Source organism: Thamnophis sirtalis, unplaced genomic scaffold, assembly GCF_051295495.1.
Source record: "Thamnophis sirtalis isolate CommonGarterSnake01/CBP01778 unplaced genomic scaffold, rThaSir2_p1.2 scaffold_13, whole genome shotgun sequence".
In the NCBI taxonomy this organism is placed as follows: domain Eukaryota; kingdom Metazoa; phylum Chordata; class Lepidosauria; order Squamata; family Natricidae; genus Thamnophis; species Thamnophis sirtalis.
Genome location: NW_028261393.1, coordinates 9492446 through 9514424, shown reverse-complemented (window position 1 = coordinate 9514424; position 21979 = coordinate 9492446). Strand labels below are relative to the sequence as shown.

General features: G+C 41.9%; 2 protein-coding genes across 2 annotated transcripts; one reads left to right on the top strand and one right to left on the bottom strand.

Moving 5' to 3' along the window:
• The first annotated feature begins 1163 nt into the window (after positions 1 to 1163).
• On the top strand, positions 1164 to 10241 carry LOC148043024 (uncharacterized). The gene is made up of 5 exons (XM_087728001.1): positions 1164 to 1314; positions 2816 to 2872; positions 3774 to 3803; positions 4299 to 4355; positions 10134 to 10241. Exons 1-5 carry the CDS (start codon positions 1240 to 1242, stop codon positions 10239 to 10241), a joined length of 327 nt encoding a protein of 108 aa, XP_087584127.1. The 5' UTR covers positions 1164 to 1239.
• On the bottom strand, positions 9959 to 21249 carry LOC148043023 (uncharacterized). The gene is made up of 9 exons (XM_087727397.1): positions 21136 to 21249; positions 20438 to 20458; positions 19196 to 19258; positions 18437 to 18469; positions 17071 to 17136; positions 15728 to 15757; positions 12353 to 12517; positions 11106 to 11147; positions 9959 to 10136 (listed from the first exon to the last, which is right to left on the bottom strand). Exons 1-8 carry the CDS (start codon positions 21187 to 21189, stop codon positions 11121 to 11123), a joined length of 459 nt encoding a protein of 152 aa, XP_087583523.1. The 5' UTR covers positions 21190 to 21249; the 3' UTR covers positions 9959 to 10136; positions 11106 to 11120.
• Between the last annotated feature and the right edge of the window lie 730 nt (positions 21250 to 21979).

Genomic DNA, 21979 nt, shown 5'->3' with positions numbered 1-21979 from the left:
TAGTTTTCTGAGATCATTTAAATCTTGGGGAAAGGAAACCATATTTTTTCGATACCAATGGCCGTTCAGTTTGCTTAATTAACCATATATATATATATATATATATATATATATATATATATATATGTGTGTGTGTGTGTGTGTGTGTGTGTGTGTGTGTGTGTGTGTGTGTGTGTGTGTGTGTTATTTGTGCTGATAAATAAATAAAGGGATAAATCAATAAATAAATCAGCACAAATAAAAAAACACAAATATAACAAAGGCAACAGTAAAAATATTGGGTTTCTGTTGTGATGGACTCTTGTGACGAGCCGATTGACAGATGATGGAAGCAGCTAGCTTCCTCCCATAATTGGGGCTTACCAGAGGTTGTAAAAATCTAATATATATATATAACCATTTATATACACAGACACACAGACACACACAGACAGACAGACAGACAGACACACACACACACACATATATATGGTTAATTAAGCAAACTGAACGGCCATTGGTATCGAAAAAATATGGTTTCCTTTCCTCAAGATTTAAATGATCTCAGAAAACTAATATGGGGTTAAACAGGAGAACCCAGGAAATCCCAGAAATATATTTGTGAAAGAGGAGGGAAAGGGTAGAAACATTTTGGAAAAAAAATGTCTTTTCTTTCCCTTGCTCTTATTATTTTGCCCCTGTCGAGTTAAAATCAGAAATTCTCAAAATAAACCTATTCTTTTAACAGGGACGTGTTGGCTGAGTGGCTAAGATGCTGAGCTTGTTGATGAGAAAAGTCAACAGTTCGGCGGTTCGAATCCCTAGTGCCGCGTAATGGAGTGAGCTCCCGTGACTTGTCCCAGCTTCTGCCAACCTAGCAGTTTGAAAGCATGTAAAAAATCCAAGTAGAAAAATAGGAACCAGGTTTGGTGGGAAGGTAACAGCGTTCCGGGCGCTGGGAATAGAGAAGAAATACAGGGCCATGAAGGAAGGGGAGACGGATGCGTGGTCAGCTATAAGGAGCAAAGTATTTGTGGATCTTGGGCATGGTTGGAAAAGAAAGGAAGAAAGGGCTTGGTCATTCTGTGGATAAATCAGGTTGGGCTCACAGAGGCAAATTTGCTCATGATAACAGGTGCTGATAGTTTAGTATATCAGTGGCCACTGCCCATGATAGCTTCCAATATAAGTAGAGGCATCAGTAGAGGCCTTATCCCTATTCCTATTTCAGAAGGAAAGGAAGACAGAAGCAACACCAAGATGCAAGTCAAAGTTGTGGCTCTTTTTCTGGCTATCTGCCTCCTCACTTTCGAAGGCACCACAGCTAGACCTGGGGTAAGGAGCGGTTTGGGTGAAGGAAGGTTCATATGGGATGCAGTGGCTCAGTGGCTAGGACACTAAAAGGTTGGGAGTTCGATGGTTTGAATCTCTAGTGCTGCATAATGCTCCAGTACTTGTCCCAACTTCTGCCAACCTAGCAGTTCGAAAGCATGTAAAAAATGCAAGTAGAAAAAATAGGGACCACCTTTGGTGGGAGGATAACAGAGTTCCGTGCGCCTTCGGCGTTTAGTCATGCTGACCACATGACCATGGAGACGTCTTCGGACAGCGCTGGCTCTTCGGCTTTGAAACGGAGATGAGCACCGCCCCCTAGAGTCGGGAACGACTAGCATGCATGTGCAAGGGAACCTTTATCTACCAATCCATTTGCAACCTCAGTTTAGGAGTTTATTACACTATAAGTCTCAAAATGGCTTTGGACCAGGACAGCAGAAGCTCCTCTCTTATGAATCTACAAGGCTTTGGGTTTTAGTCATGCTGGCCACATGACCATGGAGATGTCTTCGGACAGCGCTGGCTCTTCGGCTTTGAAACGGAGATGAGTACCGCCCTCTAGAGTCAGGAACGACTAGCACATATTGAGCATGGAATATCCCAGAACTGGGGCTCCTGCATTCGTAACTGACTCCACTGAGCGTTGCTGTTTTTAAAGAGTGTGTAACATAAGAGTTATCAGTCAATTGTTTCTTTTTTGGGGAATTTGCAGTAGCTAATGGATGGTCATAGAAGTACCACTCATATCTAATGAGACTAAAGCCTACTACAAGTATTTCAATAGCCAGAGAAGGCAAGCCACAAGATGGCATTCCCATTGAGCCTTTTAGATTTGTTGATGTCTGAAGGCTAGAGAAATAATCAACTGCTCTAAGAACAAGGAGGAGAAGGATCAGTGTCCTGGAGGGATTTAAGTAGCACATCTGTCATGCATTGGGCTTTTCCTTTTCTTCTTTCTTTCTTTCCTTCCTTCTTTCCTTCCTTCTTTTCTCCTTTCCTTTCCTCTCTTCTCCCCTCCCTCCCCTTCCCCTCCCCGGTTTCCTGGTTCCCCCCATCCAAACAAAAGTTCAAGTCCCTGCCCAGCACCCAAATGTCCATCACAGGGTCCAATCAGGCACCGTCCCAACTGGAGATGCCTCACAGTCATGCCACTCCATGTGAAGGGCAAAATGTCCTTGACTCTCTGAGAAAGGAATATTATTTTGACTGTATCGCTTACTCCATATAATCCCCCTTCACAATTTCCCACAGCATAATATGTGGCAGGATTGAAGGCCCAATGCAAAATATGCTTTCCAGGCTTGACATTATCATATCTACCCTGGTCCTTCTTTTCTTACCAACTTGGCTGGTCTTCCCTCCATCTGCTATCCTTTCTTTTCCTCTCCTGTAGTTTGTTAAATTCTTTGATATTCACAAAACTCCGGGATCTTTTTAGTGCTTTTTTTCTAATTCTTCAGCAAAAAGAAAATATCTTAGCTCTTTTTGTTTTCCTTTGCAGAGTGTGGACAGTTTTGACAACAACAATGTAGGATCTAACAGTTTCAATGATAATGGAGTAAGTATGAAATTTAATAATTAAAATTTAATAAATAAGTAAGCAGAATAACTAGGCTTGGAGATAATTTGTTGTCTTCATTCCTCAGTAGGAGGTTAAAAACTATGTTTTGAAAGCTGTATAGAAACTCTTAAATGCACTTCCTTTCTTTCGATTCATCCAAAAGCTAAACATCATCCTTATTTTCTCAAAGTTACCAGGTAAAAAGTCATTTGTCAATGACTGAAGAAAGATATTTGCAGCGCATGGCAACTGAGTTATGAGGGGGATAATATATACATGTCATGTAAATAATAAATTGGCATTAATCAGCTTGATCAACCACAGAAGCCTAGATTTTGTCCCAAATAGCCAATCTCTGTTATTTATGTTTTATTTTTAAAATTACAATAGGCAGTTTCCCATTATGTTGTGTTTCTGTAACTTTATTCAAGGAACAAACCAATAGCAGCTTGGTAAGATTAGGGATGTGGTGGCTCAGGGGCTAAGACACTGAGCTTGTCAATCAAAAAGGTCAGCAGTTCGGCGGTTTGAATCCCTAGTACCGTGTAACAGATACCTGTCCCAGCTTCTGCCAACCTAGCGGTTCGAAAGCACATAAAAATGCAAGTAGAAAAATAGGGACCACCTTTGGTGGGAAGGTAACAGCGTTCCGTGTGCCTTTGTTGTTTAGTCATGCCGGCCACATGACCACGGAGACGTCTTCGGACAGCGCTGTCTCTTTGGCTTTGTAACAGAGATGAGCACCGCCCCCTAGAGTCTGGAACGACTAGCACATATATGCAAGGGGAACCTTTACCTTAAGATTAGGGAGATAGTGGGGCAATTATTAATTGTCATAAGATGGAATCATTAGGTTGCTCTTAGTTTCAAATTGTGTTGTTTTCATTTTATGTTTCAGAACAGCTATAATTCTGGAAACTTTGGAGGGGTATGTATTCACAAATGTATAGATGCCAGTTCTGAGCAGGACTCAAAATTCAATCCTAAAATTCCAAAAGGAGTCAACATTTGGTGGGGATGACATCCATATTCCTCCTGAGTCAGGGGTGGAATGCTGCTGGCATTACTGCCGGTTCGGTGTGCACGCAATTTTGCATGGGAGGCAGGAATGCAGGAGGAAACTAGAACACACTGGGGAGAAAAACAGGAGATCGTGAGCCTCCCCTGCCCCATTTTGGGTCTGAAAAGCCTCCTGCACCAAGCTGGAAGCCAAAATGGGGTCTGGGGGGTGCATGCATGGGGGAGCACACATGCACAGGGAACATAAATGTGGGGCGGGGTGCATGCACAGGAGGTGTTTGCATTGCATTTTACGGATTGGGACATATGCGTCTGTGCATAAGTGTGTGCATGGGCTTTGGGCACAGCACCAAAAAGGTTAACCATCACTGCCCTAACATGCGCTGTTATGCTCTATTTTTAGAATGGTGGAAGCTTTGATAACAATAAGGCTGGTGACAACAGCTTCAATGACAATGGGGTAAGTGTTGGAGAATGTGTTTTGTCTTCTTAGAGAGAGAAAGGAATCCAAAATCAAAGACCACCAAAATAGATCTTGTTATTTTAATGTTTAAATGATTTATCTATATAAAGGAGGAAGAATAGTCTTAGTATCTAGAGCTACATCCTAGCAAGGAGATTTGACAAGGCATGCCTATGTTTGTGTTTGCTTAGGAGACAAAGGCAGGAAGGAAGAGACCAGGTTAGAGATAAACCGGGAACCTAGATAGGATCTGAGCCTCTATCTCAGTTTTTCCTCAACCTGGATAATTTAAAGATGTATAGATTTCAATTTCCGAAGCTCCCAAGACAGCATGGCTTGCTGAAGAATTCTGGAAGTCCACACATCTTAAAGTTGCTAAGGTTGAGAAACATTGCTCTCTCTATATCTTGCTCCTCCTAATGGTCAGTAGTAGTGTGAATGGTTAAGACGCAGTGTTGCAAAGTCCCACTTTCAACAGTAGATGTCAGACATCTACAAACGATAAAATTTTGTGCAGTCCTAAGAAGAGATTCACACAATCCTGGAGCAGATTCACCACAGTTCAAAGGTGTCTTATAACTGGACTCCTTTGAACTGCGGTGCCAGTGGCAACTGTTATGCATCCCACGGACTGCAAAAATAAAGAAGAGCTCTGAGACCAAACCTGACCAAAAACATCACTTGAAGCCAAGATCGCTAAACAAATACTTCCTTACTTTGGTTATCTCGTGAGAGCTGACTCATTTGAAAAGTCCATCATGCCAGGAATGATCAGTGGAAAAAATGAGAAGGGGTTGCCCTATTACCCATTGGCTGAACACAGGGGTGGGTTCCTGCCAGTTCTAACCTCTTCTATAGAAGAGGTTCCACAAATCTACAGTGCCGTTTAGAACCGGTTCCAGCTCCCTCCCCCCGCCCGTCCGCACATCATCAAGATGAAGAATGAGAGGAGGAATTCTGGGAGTTGAAGTCCACAAGTCTTAAAGCTGTCAAGTTTGAACACCCCTGGGTTTTTTTTCTAAAGGGTTAGGGGTGCAAGGGTCTTGTAACTTGACAGCTTTAAGACTTGCGTGCTTTAAATGCCAGAGTTTCTGATCCAACATTTTGATTGCTAAGCAAGAGCGTTGTTAAGTGAGTTTCACCACATTTTGCAAGTTGGCTACACCCACCCAGTCACATGACTGCCAAGCCACTCCCACTCAGTGACATGACTGCCAAGCCACTCCCACTCGGTCACATGGCTGGCAAGCTGCTCCGACCTGGTCACATGGCCGGCAAGCCACTCTCACAAAGCAAGCCACACCTACAGAAGAGGTTCTAAAAAAATTTGAAACCCACCACTGGCTGAACACTACAAAAGATGACCATGGCAGATCTGAAGGAGGTGGTGCAAGACATGGAGAGTACTGATCGATGGAGTGGGATCATTCTACGGGCTGGGAGTTTGACACCCTTGCTCAAGAGGGACTGTACTGCACCCAGTGGTGGGATTCAGCCAGTTCACACTGGTTCGGGCAAACAGGGAGTTGGAAAGACCCACTTTGTCTGTCCACCTGGCCCCACCCCTCCCAGGAGTCTCCACACAGCCCGTTTTTAATGCCAGGTACGTGCAGGGGCCGCACGGAGGGCCTGAGCGGGCAAAAATCGTGCCTTCCAGAAGTCTGAAAATGGGCCTGTTTCCAGCTTTTGAAGGAGCTCTGGAGCCCACAGGAGCCTGGGGAGGGTGAAAAATCTCCCCACCATAGTGCAGGAGGCCAAGTAGGCCATGCCCACTATTCCCACGCCCACTCAGCAACTGGGCAGATAACTGGTTGTTAATAATTTAGGATCCTACCACTGACTGCACCTTAGATAAGATTTTTTTAAATCAACAAAAAAACAATGTCCTGATTTTTTTCTCACTTTTCTGTATTTATTTTTGTATTGTAGAATACCTATAACGGACCTGAAATCTTTGTAAGTTTGTATAATTCTGAACTTCTCTATCAAAAGCTTAATTCTATTATGTAGTTTTCTACTGGTAAGAACCTGGTTTCCAACTCTGGCCAAAGTCCCTTTCGGCCAATCATGGGATCAATCATGAATGAGGCAGCTGATTTTGCCTGAAATAAAATTCATTTTGCGATGGAACCAGGGCTGGGGATGAGGGAGCAGCACAGACAAATAGAACAATTTCCTTGTTGAAACCGATCAGGTATTAGAATTCTGCTTCTAGTGGGAAGTTCCCAATCAGATATGGAGCCATTTGTCTCCAGCATCAACAACTTCAGGCTATAAACTCTGCACAATCGTAATGTTCTAATTGTTATCTCCACTTGTTACCAAGTGCTTCCTTCTCTATAAATGAGAAATTAATCATTAGGGGTAGATCTTATTGATAATGGTGATGAGTGCTTATTGAGAGTCTCATGATATTCAAACTCTTAAGGATGTTTTATTTTCTTCTTTATAGTATTAAAGTATTAAGAGTCTCATGATATTCAAACTCTTAAGGATGTTTTATTTTCTTCTTTATAGTATTAAAAACCTACCATCCCCAGTCCAGATGGTCTCTGCCCAGACTTTTCATCAAGGATATCATTGCCGACTCAAATGATTCTTTTTACTTGGTGTTGAACCTTTATCTGATACCAACTATACAAAAGCTTCTTTTTGCAAATAAAGTAACATGACTTAACCAATGTACCTTCAACAGTTGTGCCTCAGTGTGAATTTATTACCTACTTAATCTATCTACAATCCAATGGATTAAGAGGAGCCTATGGATTAAAATGGTTTTAAGGATTAATTCCAAAGGAGCGGAGTGGTGGCCTAGAGGTGGCGCTCTCACCTCCCAATCAGGAAGCTGTGAGTTTGATCCAAGATAATGGCAGATATTTCTCTCTCCAGGCGCAAAAGGAATATATCTGTTGCAATGGTGGGATTCAGCCAGTTTGCACCTATCCGGGAGAACCGGTTGGTAACTTTCTATGCAGTTCAGAGAACCGGTTGTTGGAAGAAATCTTTTGTTTCCGTCCACATTCCAGGCCTAATTCTGTAAAGAAGGCAGGAAGGAAACATTCTGGTGTTGTTTCTAGCCTAATCTTTATTGCCCTGCTTACAGAAACTGCCTCTCCAGTTAACCCTTAATACCATTGTAACAACTAAGGCGAAGTACCCATCGACCTGAGTGACATTGATTTGGCCCGCCCACATGATCACATGACCACCAAGCTCCACCTACCCAGCTGGTCATTAGGGCAGAGAACTGGTTGGTAAATTATTTGAATCCCACCACTGATTTGCTGTGAATTACATGTAGGCATCAGGAAGGGCATCCAGTCAGTAAATGCTCAGCTCCATTTATTCGTCCTAACTTCAGCCCGATGCAATAGCAATAGCAATTAGCAATAGCAGTTAGACTTATATACCGCTTCATAGGGCTTTCAGCCCTCTCCAAGCGGTTTACAGAGTCAGCATATTGCCCCCAACAACAATCCGGATCCTCATTTTACCCACCCCGGAAGGATGGAAGGCTGAATCAACCCTGAGCCGGTGAGATTTTAACAGCCGAACTGCAGAACTGCAGTCAGCTGAAGTAGCCTGCAGTGCTGCATTTAACCACTGCGCCCACCTCGGCAAGAGATGGCAGGGTTTTTAAAAGAAAAGAAAAAAGCTAAACCAACATCTTTCTTCCAAAAAACAATTGGTCAAAAGCCACCCATCAAAGGTATGGGGGAACTCACTGGCCTTAACTGGATTAGAGAGAGAAGAAAATTGTGTCAATTGACTCAATCAACTAACCCCAAAGGATTAAGTTTAGTTTGTTTAGACCTTGTTTAATTTGGGATTAAACAAACACCTCCCAATCTGGTACATCGTTCAACTGTTTCCCAGAGTTTGGATGATCTGTTCTGACATCTGAAAGCAGGTCCAAATCCAAAAATACTTTTGTGGAACTGGAAGTCTCTGGAGATAATTTGGCTCTCTGGTTATCTTGCTTCTAAACGCTCCCAGTTAGCCTTTGGGTAGGGATTTTGAAAAGTATGTGGGTGAAACATAACAGCAACAGGATCCAAATGTTTAAAGAACATTTAAACACAGGTAGTCCTTTGTTAATAACCCTAATTGGGACTGGGAACTCCATTGCTAGTGTGGCTTTCCCAAAGCTAGAAACCTTCCTTCTCAACAACCCTCTGCCATTTTCTGATCCAAATGTCTAGAATAGTGATGGTGACCCAAAAAAGGGCCTGAAAATGTTCCCCAAAACGGCCTGAAAAATGGCCTGTTTTTTGGGCACTTTGGGGGCTGTTTTCTGACCCTCTGGCACTGACAAAGACCAGCTGGCCAGCACGCATGTGTGCTCCTGGTACCAGAAGAACAGCTGGCGATGGTGCACATGCCCACAGAGAGGACTCTGCATGCCACCTCTGGCACATATGCCATAGGTTTGCCATCATGGGCCTAGAACAATGGTTCCCAAACTTGGCAACTTTAAGACTTGTGGACTTCAACTCCCAGAATTCTCCAGCCAGCAGAGCAGAGCTGGCTGGAGAATTCTGGGAGTTGAAGTCCACAAGTCTTAAAGTTGCCAAGTTTGGGAACCACTGGCCTAAAAGAACTGCTTTGAACAGCTTTTCAAAGCCAAGATGTAGAGCAGATATTTGACGTAGGTTTGCTACAACGTTGTATAAGTAGTCCTCATAAAGTAGTCCCCAGAATGTCTGTTGCCAGGCGAGATGGTTGTTAAGGGAGTCCCCCACCCATTTTACGACCTTTCTTGCCACACTTGTTAAGTGAACACACTGCAGTTGTAAAGTTAGTTACACGGCGGTTAAATTAACATGGCTTCCCCCGTTGACTTTGCTGATCAGAAAGCATCAAAAGGGGATCATGTGAGCCCGGGACACCGCAATTGTCGTTAGTATTTTTCATTTTCATTGTATCTAAAAGGTCATCTGCCATCACCATAAGAATGAAATCCTTGCCGAGGGCTCAGATTTAGAGCACTGAGGCTGCAATGGTGTGAAAAACATCCTTTTTTTCCAATGCCGTCATAACTTCACTAAATGAATGGTTGTAAATTGAGGACTACCCATGTCCTTCTAGAAGTGGCAACAGCACGGCTGTTGCACTCCAGTGAGAAGCCGCGAGAGCATAATCTCACTGCCAGGTAAGGGGTGCGGCAGTCTTCCTATATCCCAGGGCTGATGCTCAGCTTACAAGACAGAGGAAGCTGAAAAATGGCCTGAAAATGTCCCCCCAAATGGCCTGAAAACAACCTGAAAAATGGCATGTTTTGGAGGCACTTTTTGGGCTGTTTTCTGGCCCTCTGGCACCCACAAAGACCAGCTGGCCAGCACGCATGTGTGCTCCTGATACCAGAGGAGCAGCTGATGATTGCGCACGTGCCCACAGAGAGGATTCTGCATGCCACCTCTGGCCAGTGAGAAGCAGCGAGAGCATAATTTCTTTGCCAGGTAAGGTGGCGCGGCAGTCTTCCTATGTCCCAGGGCTGACGCTCGGCTTACAAGACAGAGGAGGCTGTTGGTCATGTGGACATTTGATGTGATTGAGGCTTGATAACTTTTAGGCGTTGAAATCATAAAAGGATAAGAATGGATGATGCTTTTACTTTATTGCCATTGAAAGCTCCCTTAACCCAGAAGACAGAAGTAAGCAGACACTACTCCTACAACCACCCCTACATTTTGGTAGATTTCATTAAGATCACTTCTAATCAGGATGAAAGGAGGACGTTGTCTAACAGCTTGCTCTTCCTTCCGACATTGGCAGCACCTGGAAGAACAGAAGGATGAGATGACCAAGAGCACAACCGACACTGTTGGAAGCAAATTCGGTCCGTGCCTGGCTCGCGCAGGGGTGAGTTCCTGCCAGTTCTAACCTCTTCTATAGAAGAGGTTCCACAAATCTATCGTGCCGTTTAGAACCGGTTTCAGCTCCCTCCCCCTGCCCGTCCGCACATCATCAAGATGAAGAGCGAGAGGAGGAATTCTGGGAGTTGAAGTCCACAAGTCTTAAAGCTGTCAAGTTTGAACACCCCTGGGTTTTTTTCCTAAAGGGTTAGGGGTGCAAAGGTCTTGTAACTTGACAGCTTTAAGACTTGCGTGCTTTAAATGCCAGAGTTTCTGAGCCAATATTTTGATTGCTAAGCAAGAGCGTTGTTAAGTGAGTTTCACCACATTTTACAAGTTGGCTACACCCACCCAGTCACATGACTGCCAAGCCACTCCCACTTGGTCACATGGCTGGCAAGCTGCTCCCATCTGGTCACATGGCTGGCAAGCCACTCTCACAAAGCAGGCCACACCTACAGAAAAGGTTCTAAAATTTTTGAAACCCACCACTGGCTGAACACTACAAAAGATGACCATAGCAGATCTGAAGGAGGTGGTGCAAGACATGGATAGTACTGATCGATAGAGTGGGATCATTCTACGGGCCGGGAGTTTGACACCCCTGCTCAAGAAGGACTGTACTGCACCGAATGGTGGGATTCAGCCAGTGACAAATTCCTTGTGTCCAATTGCACTTTCCCAATAAAGCTGTTTTGTTCTGTTCTATTCAGTTCCATTCCATTCCTAATTTACAGAACACCACCACCCCCCTTTCATGTCAATCTGGCAGGCCTGCAAACCAGTACCCTGGAAATTGGAGACTGCAATTCAATCTTCACCTTCAGTAGGAAAAGACCAAAGTTCCTTGGACATGAATATTTGGAAACTGATACTGCATTAGAAAACTTACCAGTAGTGCTTACTGTTACTCCTCCTGTTCCCCTTGTTCATTCTAGAAAAATACAGACAGTCCATCCCGTTAGTTATCTATGATCAGAGAAACCTAACTTTTTTTTAATTGAAAATTTTGAAAAAAAAACACCTTTTACAAATGTTTACTTCTCTCCCGCTACCCTCCCCACCCAACCCCCCCCCCCAGCCTCCCCACCCCCCGACTTCCCAGAACCAATACAGGGTATAAATCTTTAACAAAAATATTCTAAAATAAACTTTAAAAAAGTTAATATCCTCTTTCAATTGAGCTTTATAGGCTAGCTCTAAACAGATTAGATCATTCCTTGTTTCTTCAGTCATAAGCTATCTGAGTTTGAGTTTGAGTTTAATTTTATTTATAGGCTGCCCAATCCCAGAGGATTCTGGGCGGCTTATAGCGAGGAGAAAAAAACAATAAAAGAAAATAAGAATAAAAACAGACAAATTAAAAACAACACAAATACATTCGTTTCGGTCAGGGCTGGACCTCAACAATGAGGTCAACAGCCGCAGGCCTGCCGGAATAGCTAGATCTTGGCAGCTTTTCTCAAGGCCATGAGAGTGGGTAAGGTCCGGATTTCTGGGGGTAGTTCGTTCCAAAGGGTCGGAGCAGCCACAGAGAAGGCTCTCCTCCGGAGACCGCCAGCCGACATTGTCTGGCTGACGGCATCTGAAGGAGGCCCACCCTGTGGGATCTTACCGGCCATTGGGAGGAGTGTGGCAGTAGGCGGTCTCGCAGGTATGCTGGGCCTAAGCCATGTAGGGCTGGAATTTTTTCGTCCCATATTTATTTTGAGTATAGTCAATCCATCTTCTCCACTCCAGTTTATATCTCTCATTGGAATGGTCCTTGAGATATGCTGATATTTTAGCCATCTCTGCTAAGTTTTAATGTCCATTCGAGAAACCTGATTTTCAATAACTGCGTAATAGCGCTTCAGTCATCCTCGCTAGAGACGCTAAGAATTGTAATGCCCGCAAACCAGTACAATGTCGAACTGGGGGAAGGGAATGCAATAAATTGCATCTGCAGCTTGCTGTCCAACTGGGTTCGCTCAACATATTTAACCAGGTCAGTTCAAGACCCATTTACAGCATAAACTACATTTGGAAGTTTGTTTTCAACATTGTTTCTGGGTTGTTTATGGCATAGCAGAAGATCAAAGCTAGTAATGGGAACGATAAATAAATGGGTCATTTTTGGGACTTGATCCCTTTTCTTACCTGATTTTGTCTTCCTTTCCCTTTCCCCTTTCCTCTTCCTTTTCCTCTTCCTTTCCCTCTTCCTTTCCCCTTTCCTTTTCCTTTTCCTTTTCCCTTTCCTTTTCCTTTTCCCCTTCCTTCTTCCGGATTGCTTTCATCTCCTTGATTTTGTTCCATTTGGTCAGGCTAGAAAACAAACAGGCAAGGGTATCCATTTGCAATGAGATTTGAACTTGTCTGAAAGTGAAAAGGTAATCATCTTTTTTCCTCGGGCAAAAAAGCCACGCCTGGTCTCTTGCAAGCACGCACCAAGGGTTGCATTCGGAAGGCGACAAAGGCCAAGACCACAAAGCAGGACCATTTTATTTGCATTTGGAGGGGATTAAAAATAAATAGAATCAATATCCTGGTTCTCTAATTAGGGGATTTGATCACTTTCCCCTCTATAGTAAAAAGGGCCAAATAAAGCAAGTCACCTTGGAGAGCTTTGGGAACAATCCCCAAGACTCTTTGTGGGTGGCCATGGGATCCAACTATGCATTTCTGTTTTAAAGCCTTGTGAACCTTCTACATCTTAATATCCATGGATATTCTCAATCATCAAAGCAGTGGTGGGTTGCAGGTGGTACGCCCCGGTACAGGTGTACCGGAGCCTGCCCGGAGCACCGGGTACCATTCCGGTACAGTGCTCCGGAGGGCTCACCTGCCCACCCATACTCCTTACTTGTCTTTAAAGTCTTCCACGCTTCTGTGCACACGCATGGCATGTACAGCGCCTGTGTGATGCTCTGCTGAGCATCTGGAGCATCATGGAGGCTTGCGAAGGCGTTGCTGGATAGTATAACACATGCACGTGCCGTGCGCATCCATGTGGACGCCGCCAGGCCCATTCCAACCGTACCGGTTGGAACTGGATCCAGAACCCACCACTGCATCAAAGTCATGGTTGAGCCAAAGGTGCTTTTTCAAAAGGCAGCTGGACTCTCTTGTGCTTCCCCCTCCCCCTCCTTGAAAACATTTCGCCTCTCACCCAAGAACTGAAGAACCAGGAAAGTCCAGTTTCCTTTTGAAAAAGATGCTTAATTTTTATATGGAATCGACAGAATTGGATAAGATAGCAACAGGAACAGAAGAAAGGGCAATAAAAATAATTGTATAGTTATTTACTGTGGATTAAATTAGAAGAAGAACAAGTAAAAGAAACGATGATAGCATGGGTAGAAAACTTTGGGCATGCGATAGATTTAGTTAAGTGGCAGCAACTGCGGGATAGAAATGATAAAACTAATAATGTCAACTGCATACAAGGAGAATTTGTACGAAATGTTTTATAGATGGCATATGTCACACGAACGATTGGGAAAAATGTTTAAAGACAAATCAACTAAATCTTGGAAATTTCACCAGACACCGGGGTCGTAGTATCATATTTGGTGGACATGTGTAGAAGCAAAAAAATACTGGGCAAAAATCCAAATGTGGTTGAAGAAGATGACTCAGCAGCATATTGATCTAAAACTTAAACTGTTCTTGTTTGGGTACCTCGTCAGAAAAATATAGTAAAGAAAATGTATATTTGATTATTCATTTAAAAACTGCAGCTAGACATGTCTTTGCACAAAATTGGAAAGGCGAAGAGATGCCCACAGATGAAAATTTGTTTTAAAAAATATTAGAATGTGCAGAAATGAATAGATTAATGCTTGCAATTAAAGGAAAGGAAGAATCTGATTATTATAATATAGGAGAGCTATTCTATCAATGATTAGAGAACAAATATGAAAATAATGTATTATAAAGTGAAATAAATTAAGAAGAGAAATGTTATAACAAACAGGAAAAAAAAGTGAAAGCACTTCTGGGATTTCTCCAACCTATCATTTTCCAGTTGTGATAAACTACAAGTCCCATCAACCTCCACAGTGAATTCAGCTCATCAACACACAGGTAGATAAGAAGATTGGGAATGGCTGGTTTTCACTATCTAATAAGCCTCACCAGATGGAATTTTGGAAACTTGCATTCCTAGTACAGTTGGAAGGCATCAAACAGGGGAAGGATGGCTTAATGGGTAAAAACATCAGAGTCGTGCCATCTTCCTCCTCCTTCCTAGCTGAAAAGCTTGCCTCATTTTACCAAATGACAGGGCTAAACGTGCAGAAAGTTAGCACCCACCCCTCTACTAGAAGAATGAAATATTTTTAGGAAATATTAAAAAGGCAGAATATTATACCTCCCTGGATGAGAAAAGGAGAAAAGTGCTCTTGGAAAGCAGCCCCCAGAAAGACTGGGCCATCCTATCTACAAAACAAAAGGCCTCCAGCTCTAGGGTGATGGGATTAAGACATCACCCTCCAGGACATGATAGGATTATCTAGCAGCAGAGCTCATCAGAAGGCACCTGATACATCACTCAGCACAATTCAACCAGATTTATCTCAGACAAACTCCTAGGATTTGCACATGATCCCTACAGCAGCCAATAGGATATATGCCCTTGCCACTGGAACAGAAAGCTCTAGGGCAAGGCTCAAGAGTGTGTGTGTGTGTGTGTGTGTGTGTGTGTATAAAACACAAGCACAAATATAACACAAATATAACAAAGGCAACAGTAAAAATATTGGGTTTCTGTCGTGATGGACTCTTGTGACGAGCCAATTGACAGATAATGGAAGCAGTTAGCTTCCTCCCATAAACATGTGTGTGTGTGTGTGTGTGTGTGTGTGTGTGTGTGTGTGTGTGTATGTATGTATGTATGTATGTATGTGTGTATATATATATATATATATATATATATATATATATATATATATATATATATATATATATATATATATATATATATATATATATATATATATATATATATATATATATATATATATATACTTAAAGTCACAACCCCTGGTATGCCCAAGTGTGGGAGGAAGGTCACACTTCCACTCTCTGTCATTAGGCTCGTCACAAGAGTCCATCCAGACAGAAACCCAATATTTTTACTGTTGCCTTTGTTATATTTGTGTTTTTATTTGTGCTGATATATATGTTATATATATGTATATATATATGTTATATATATATGATATATATATATGTTATATATATATGATATATATGTTTTTATTTGTGCTGATAAATAAATAAAGGAAGACTAGTATAGATCTATTTCAAGCTATTTAGCTCTCATCAGCTAGCCATATCCTTACTGGGATTCGAACCTGTGCTCTATTGCCTCCCAGATATATATATATCCGGAATCACACGTGCTTGGTGGTTCTGCTTCACCATTAAACCACCCTTCCAAACAGTCACCATGTTTCCAATGTATTTCTCCCCACTTGGAACTGAACCCAGAGAGACATTTCTTTCAACACATTTATCATTTGCCATACTTACAGCAGCTCTTTTCACCAAACGTGCATTACTCTGAATAAAATAATAATAAAAAAACAGTTAATAATTTCTGCTTTTTCCCTACTAAAACAGAAAAGAGTTTTGCTGCTGGTTGCTCGGAATTCATCAGTTTTTTAAATGGCTTTCTGGAAAAATTGTCTTTCTTTCCCCTACTCTTTCGGTACAAAGGAAATTTGTTTCTTTTTCCAACTTCCTTTAAAGAAAAAGAGATTTCTGGGGAAATCCTCATGAATCAAGTGAGGTCTTGAATTTCCTGTAGATCAAAGCTCTCCAAACTTGCCAACTTTAAGATTTGTGGACTTCAACTCCCAGAATTCCTCAGCCAGCCATGCTGAGGAATTCTGGAAGTTGAAGTCCACAAGTCCTAAAGTGGCCAAGTTTGGAGAGTCCCGATTTAGATAAACGGTGATGAAGTAGTGGTTGTTAATCTTCTGCCTTTTATTATACAACCATCCTTGTGTGGGGCTTCCCTCCGAGGTGGCTTGCTGCCGGTTTTATTACCGGTTTGCTTCGCACGTGTGCGCAGTTCAATGTAAATTGTTCTTCATGCATGCGCAGAACAATTTATAGTGAACTGTGCAAGCACGTGCACTACTAAACAATATGCAGGCAACGTCAGCGGCGACAGGGGAATTGGTTCAGGGGCATGGCCAGCCTGAATCACTGCCGGTTCTGTGACTTAGGCCAAAATACCACTCCTGGTTTGACCGAACTGGGCCAAACCCAGAGCAACCCACCTCTGGCTTCCCTGACTTCTCATTATATTCCAGACTTTTAAAGTTGCTTCTCTAGACTAGGAAGGAAGGAGCAGCAGGAAGGCAATAAAGAGAGCCGAGAGAGAGCCGAGATGGCGCAGTGGTTAAATGCAGCACTGCAGACTACTTCAGCTGACTGTAGTTCTGCAGTTTGGCTGTTCAAATCTCACTGGCTCAGGGTTGACTCAGCCTTCCGTCCTTCCGAGGTGGGTAAAATGAGGACCCAGATTGTTGGGGGCAATATGCTGACTCTGTAAACCGCTTAGAGAGGGCTGAAAGCCCTATGAAGCGGTATATAAGTCTAACTGCTATTGCTATTGCTATTGCTATTGCTAATAAACACTTTGACCAGTCATCCTGAGATTCCCATCATGCTCTGCAGGATGTTCCAACCTAGTCATTGAGGGAAGTGGGTGGGTTGCCTTGCAGAACAGACCAAAGGGTAAATACTAGTCTTGTAGCACCCGTCTGCAAGTTGTGGACCCAGAAACCACCATAGAGTAAAACTCTTTGGTTTGTACTCAATGGTAGAACTTCAGGAGATATTAGTATAACATTTTGGATACTTACCAGAAGGTTATTTGGTGCTGCAGCTGGCAAGGGTTTGACATGAGCTTCAGCAGCCCCCTGGAGTTCCTGTTGAAAAGGGGAAGGGGGGAATCAACTACAAATGAGAAACTACAAGTCCCATCAGCCTCCACAGCGAACTCAGCCCATCCAACATATTTGGAGGATAATGACTTATCTTATTGGTATCATTATTATGATTCTTATTACTCTATTGCTTTGCATATGCATTGAAAGCTTCTGGAGTGGAGACAAATTCCATGTGTGTCTAATCACGCTTGGCCAAATAAAGTATTATTCCATTCCATTCCATTCCATTCTATTCTATTCTATTCTATTCTATTCTATTCTTCTCTAATGACTTCAAATACAATTCAATACAATTCAATACAATAGCAGAGTTGGAAGGGACCTTGGAGGTCTTCTAGTCCAACCCCCTGCCTAGGCAGGAAACCCTATACCATTTCAGACAAATGGCTATCCAACATCTTCTTAAAGACTTCCAGTGTTGGGGCATTCACAACTTCTGGAGGCAACTTCTGTTCCACTGATTAATTGTTCTAACTGGAAATTAGAACAATTTCTCTTCAATTCTAAGTTGCTTCTTTCCTTAATTAGTTTCCACCCATTGCTTCTTGTCCAGCCTTTGGGTGCTTTGGAGAATAGCTTGACTGCCTCTTCTTTGTGGCAAGCCCTGAGATATTGGAAGACAGCTATCATATCTCCCCTAGTCTTTCTTTTCATTAAACTAGTCATACCCAGTTCCTGCAACTGTTCTTCATATGTTTTAGCCTCCAGTCCCCTAATCATCTTTGTTGCTCTTCTCTGCACTCTTTCTAGAATCTCCACATCTTTTCTACATTGTGGTTACCAAAATTGAATGCAGTATTCCAAGTGTGGCCTTACCAAGGCCTTATAAAGTGGTATTAACACTTCATGTGATCTTAATTCTATCCCTCTGTTTATGCAGCCTAGAACTGTGTTGGCTTTTTTGGCAGCTGCAGCAGACAACTGGCTCATATTGAAATGGTTGTCCACTAGGACTCCAAGATCCCCCTCACAGTTACTACTATTGAGCAAGGTACCACCTAATTCTGTATCTGTGCATTTCGTTTTTCTTGCCTAATGTAGAACCTTACTCTATAATGTAGAACCTTACTCTATAAATAATGCATGCCAGGTTGTATTTTGGAGACTTGTATTCCCAACAGAGAATGAAGTAGGAAAAGGGTGGTGTAGTGGATAAGAACCTCAAAAGACCTGCCACCGTTCTCCTCCTTCCTAGCTAAGATGGTTGTCTCCCTTTACGTAATGATAGAGATACTCTTGTATGTCATTTGCCAATGTAGCATCTTTCCAACCTACTTACAGCTGCTTTTCCCTCCGCATGTTTCTTTTTTTCCTGGAGAACAAATAAGAAAAACAAAGATTAATGCATTCTGCTTTCCCCTACTAATCGTGGAAGCACAGAACAGTTTTGCTCTTGGTTGCTGGGAGTGAAATAGGTTTTGTAAATGCCCTGCAGGAAGTCCTACTCTTCCCTCTATCAGTTTGAAAGAAAGATTGTTTCTTTTTCCAAATCCTTTCAAAGAAAAAGGGATCCCTGGAGAAATCCTCCCGAACTGAGTAAAGTCTTGAATTTTCTTTAGAGCAGGGGTCGGCAACCCACAGCTCTGGAGCTGCATGTGGCTCTTTCATCCCTCTGCTGTGCCTCCCTGTTGCCGGTCAGCTCCACAGTTGATAAGGCTTTCAGTTAGGACAGGTAGAAGAAAAAGGGACACAATGCTAGGGGACTCTCTGGTAGGGGAATTGGACTTCCGGTTGGCAGAGGAAAAAGGACACCATGCTAGGAGGAGACTCTATGATGGGGGAACCAGACTGATTTTAGAATACTATATAGAAATAGGCATAATAATATTCCTCCCTTGCTAATTTCTACCTCTATTCTAAATCTTAACAGCATACATTTTATATTAGTAGGTATTCTATTTCTATCCATCATCTCTTGCCCGTTTTAGTATTTCAATTCTTGCTGATTTTTGGCATATGGCTGAATACCACCACTGTGTGTGTCCAATTGTAGAACTTCCACTAAAGGGATGTTAGCATAATATTTTCTGGCACTTACCTGAAGGTCCTGGGGTACAGGTTTCAAATGTTTGGCTTGATCTTTAGCGTCCTCAACAGCAGCCTGTCAAAATGGGCAAGAGTGAAAACCGGAATTGGGATGAGCAAGTGAAGAGCAATATTTGGCCATCTATCCCATTTGGCCAAAGATGAAGCACAGAAACACCACTGAAAGGAGGGAAGCCATAGCGGATATGGGCAAGAGACAACCCTTTCTAACATTTAGCAAGTTCCTAGGAGAGCTCATTAAAGGAAGTGAAGTAATAGAGATGACATCTAAATTAAAGGAAATAACATCAATGAAACATTTTATTTTTAAGTTCCCCCATGGCCTGGATTTTCCTGTGAGTCCTGTAGGCAAAAAACAGGAATTTATCTTTCAAACCTTGTCATAATTAATTAAAAAGGGGGCATTTGCAAAATTGTGGTTCTGCAAATATAAATCTTAGTCTTGTGGATGGCAGATATGGCATGCGAATGTTGGAAATGTGGAGTTGAACCAACAAATAACTTCTGGGGAAATCCTGCAGGTAATCAAACAACTAATATTAGGAACAATGTAAACTGCTTAAAGTTTGTGTAATGGCAAGAAGCTGAGTTTTACTGAGATTTTACTGATTTTTTTTTCTCTTTCTTTTTTCTTTTTTCTTTTTTTAATTTCCTTGGCTTTAATATATCTTAGACTGTGTTTGATAAAAAGCTATACCGTGTATGGGCTCTGGGAAGTCGGGGGGGGGGGAGGGAGGTGGGGTCATAGGGGGGAGAGGGGAAATATAGTATGTGCCAGATTTTAAAGTAACATGATTGCACTTGTGTACTGTTGCCTTTTTAATTCTAATGTAAAAACAAGAAGCTGAATATATTGATAGATAGTAGAAATACACCGAAGGGAGGAGCAGAGGGAAAGAAGAAAGAGGGGGAGAGAGGGTGGGAGAGAGGATCGGAAGGAGGGTGAGATGGAAGGGAGGGAGTGTATTGGGAGAAAGGAGTGATAGAGGGGGAGGGGAAGTAGGAGAGGGAAATGTTGGAGGGGAGAAAGGAAAGTTGGAGGGGGGTGAAAGAAAGGGTGTATGGAGGGTTGAAGTGGTATATTGGGTTTGTATTTTGGGGAGTATTTTTGACAAGGATGGCTGTGTTTATTGCTCAATGTTATATGGCCCCGGTCATGCACAGTATATATGTGACTGTATGAAATGAAAATGAAAATAAAACATATTTGGAAACGGAAATGTGGAGTGCTTACCCCCAATTTGGCCTGGACCTCCTGAAAGAAAAAATGTTCATGATTATTAACAAAATAATGAAGAAGCGAAAGACAAATAGAAAGGGAAGGAGAAATGTAAAAAAAAAAAGGCTATGGTATTCCTTTTTATGTTTAAGCGTACACATGCTGAAAACATACCTTAAGCAACTAATCGTTGATTCATTAAATGAACATTCAAAATGATTGTAAGAAAAACAAATAAAAAGTGTATCTTGAATAACTGTGCGGGGGGGTATTTTTGCAATTCAAATGTGAGCCCTTTTTCAATCTAAGAGATGCCCGAAGAGCTTTCCAAAACACCAGATGAATAGACAGTGTTTCATTTTTTGAAGAATGTCAAATGTGAAATAGGGTTTCACTACCTGCTTTAATTTGTATAAAATTAAAATTGTACTTTGAAACATCTGCAAGGAATTAGAAATTTTTTTTGAATTGAAGGCAATATTAGTAGGGGTTCGGACACAAATCTGACATTTCTCCACCTCCACTCTTGCAGATAATTGCAGATATAAGCAATGCGCAAATATAGTGGTCAAACATGGCAATTACATTGGTAATGAGGATCTCATTCAAAGAATACAAGAAGGAAAGCAGAATAGCAGAAAATAAAGAGAGATGGTTTCAAGGTGACTTGTGTTGATAATTAAGCCCAACGCCCTAAATTGATCCCCTCTTACCAGAAGTTGTCCGAAGGCCACCACAAAAAAACAAGCAAGCAATGGACGGATCATCTTGCTTCTCTTCTACTCTTTGCTCTTCCAAATAGTGAAGTTCTCCTGATGGCATTGGTGTGTGAGGTGTGTGAGTTATTTATACTTCACCTGGTATGCTTCAGTGAACCTTAACCAATGGCCCTATTGTCAAAGGAGGAAGTAGTGGTTGAATGAAAGATATTTTGATAAGTAAAGGCCATCAGATATGGTTGCCCTCACCATCGTGCCAGTTCAGGTCACCACTAGATAAGGAAGCCTTTCAACAATCAACACAACTTCTAGACTTCCAAATTTTACACATTGATAATGATGTTGTAGCATGGAATCTGGAAGGTGAGAGAACGGCTAATAATGACGTACATATAGAATAGAATAACAGAGGGGACCTTGGGGGGCTTCTAGTCCAATCCCCTGCTTAGGCAGGAAACCCTACATCTAGACAAATGGTTATCCAACATCACCTTATTTTTTAAATAGTTTTTATTAAACATTTTTACCTTTAAAAACAGAAAAAAACCACAATAACAACCATAAGAGAAAAATCAAGACAAACATAACAATATAAAGTAGTTATAGAGCCTTTTGTATTGGCATTCATGTTTAGCCTTTGTAGTTCTCCATCCTATCGATTTTAAATTTTCTAATAATATAATAACAGTAGTATTAATAGTTGTAATAATATTCTTTGTTCATATCACCATTATATTTACAGTGCAGTCAATACTTCAAGTTTGATAGTAATTAGTAACTTTGGTTAATTTTTATTCAATACTAGTTTAGAAGAGAAAAAAAACCAGAAAGACTTCTA